At 62.5% G+C, this 1,634-nt stretch overlaps 1 protein-coding gene across 1 annotated transcript in view; it reads left to right on the top strand.

Annotated features, from left to right (window-relative positions):
• Positions 1-1,476: 1,476 nt before the first annotated feature.
• The window catches only part of LOC104523467 (protein Wnt-6), a 4,542-nt gene continuing 4,384 nt past the window's right edge, over positions 1,477-1,634 (top strand). Inside the window, 1 exon segment of the mRNA XM_010166058.1 lies at positions 1,477-1,634. This exon segment is cut by the window's right edge and continues 1 nt beyond it. Within this exon segment, the coding sequence (XP_010164360.1) occupies positions 1,492-1,634 (143 nt within the window). The 5' untranslated portion in view covers positions 1,477-1,491.

Genomic DNA, 1,634 nt, shown 5'->3' with positions numbered 1-1,634 from the left:
TGCAGCCTGGTGTCATGAAGACAGGCCCCCAGCTGCGTGAGAGCGAAAAGGAAACCCAGAACATAGTTAAACACCGAGATTCAGCTTGTGATTGTCGAGCCCCTGGGGCTTGGACAGACTATAAAGGTCTGGGTTTGGAAGCTGCAGTGCAGCCGGTGCTCCCCAGCGAGCAGGGCTGCTGGCAGCATGGGCCGCCCAGGCGCTGCTCCCCAGGGGACCCCAGGGGACATGGCCTCACAGTCCTTGGGCATCCCAAAGCGCTGGGGGATGCTGAGAGCAGCCCTGTGGGCATCCACAGCCAGGAAAATCATGTTATTGAGCAGGACAAGCTCTGAGATCATGGGAGCAGCGCTGGAGGCGAATAGGGGCTTAGTGGAGTTGTGTTTGGTGTGCGTTAAATTTGAGTGGCCTACAGCCACAGAATCTCTGTGCCACAGGACTGGCAGCGTGGGTGGGAGGCCGTCAGCACAGCGCGCCTGCCCTCTGCCCGCTGCGGCTCCGGCATTGCCCACAGCGGAGCTGGAGCATCGCCCACCCCGGCACGGGGCACGGCGCCGGCGGGCTGCACAGCTGCACGCGCTGTGCCACCGAGGGACTCCAGGCAAAATGTGTGGGGAAAGCACAGGAGTTTCTGTAGCCAGCGGCATGCTGGGGAGCACGGCGTTGTGCTCACACTTTGACTCCCAGCCGGGAGAACCAGGCACCTCTTTTTTTGGACCTGCCTCTGGCACAGGCCCAGCTGAGACTTGCCCTCCCGCACTGGCATCAGCAGGTCTGGTGATGCCACCTGCATCCCTCCCTCGCGCGCTTGGGGCTGATGCCTGGGTAGGAGGAGGCAAGCATGGGAGCCTGGCCACAAGCCAAGGGGCTTTATTGCCAGCAAGGTCACTTATCTTGTCTCCCACGGGGTAGAGCAGCGAGGCCCCCCGGAGAGGGGGGAGCACACCAGGAGTGCTGACCGGGCTCCACACTGTGCCCACGGGCCTCTGGGAGCTGCAGCTGTACCAGGCATTGGTCACACCATGATGCCAGGGCTATGCCAGGTCAGTACCAGACCCAAAGAGCAGGTGTTAAGCAGCACAGGGTCTCTGTCACCTCCCATTGGGAACACCACCATCAACCCCAGGGATCAACCCCAGGGATGTCCCCAAGGGATTTGGGGTAGCACATGCCAGCATCCTCCAACCAGCCCTGCAGCTGGCGATCTCCCCTGTCCTGCAACTGGATGGGCAGGGCAAGGTATCCCCTGTGTGCTGGCATGCAGGTGCCACCTATAGCTTTTGCCCTGCCCCCCTATCCTAGCAAAAACCAGGACAATGCCTCTCCCTGTCCCCTTGTCACCCAGGCTCAGTGCTGAGCTGGCACTGCCCCACAGCCATGCTCCGTCCCTGGGAGCAGGTCTGTCTGTGCCACCCTGGTCCCCCCTGGCTCAGGTGCTGGTGTTGCTCTGCTCGTTGTCCCTCCTGCAGGGCAGTGGGGAGCCCCCTGGTCATGGACCCCAACAGCATCTGCCGCAAGACGAAGCGGCTGGCGGGGAAGCAGGCGGAGCTGTGCCAGCTGGAGCCGGAGATTGTGCAGGAGGTGGCCAAGGGCACCAAGCTGGGTGTCCGGGAGTGCCAGTACCAATTCCGCTT

Source organism: Antrostomus carolinensis, unplaced genomic scaffold (genome assembly GCF_000700745.2).
Source record: "Antrostomus carolinensis isolate BGI_N321 unplaced genomic scaffold, ASM70074v2 scaffold29354, whole genome shotgun sequence".
NCBI classification, from domain to species: Eukaryota; Metazoa; Chordata; class Aves; order Caprimulgiformes; family Caprimulgidae; genus Antrostomus; species Antrostomus carolinensis.
This window is presented reverse-complemented; position numbering and strand designations above follow the sequence as displayed.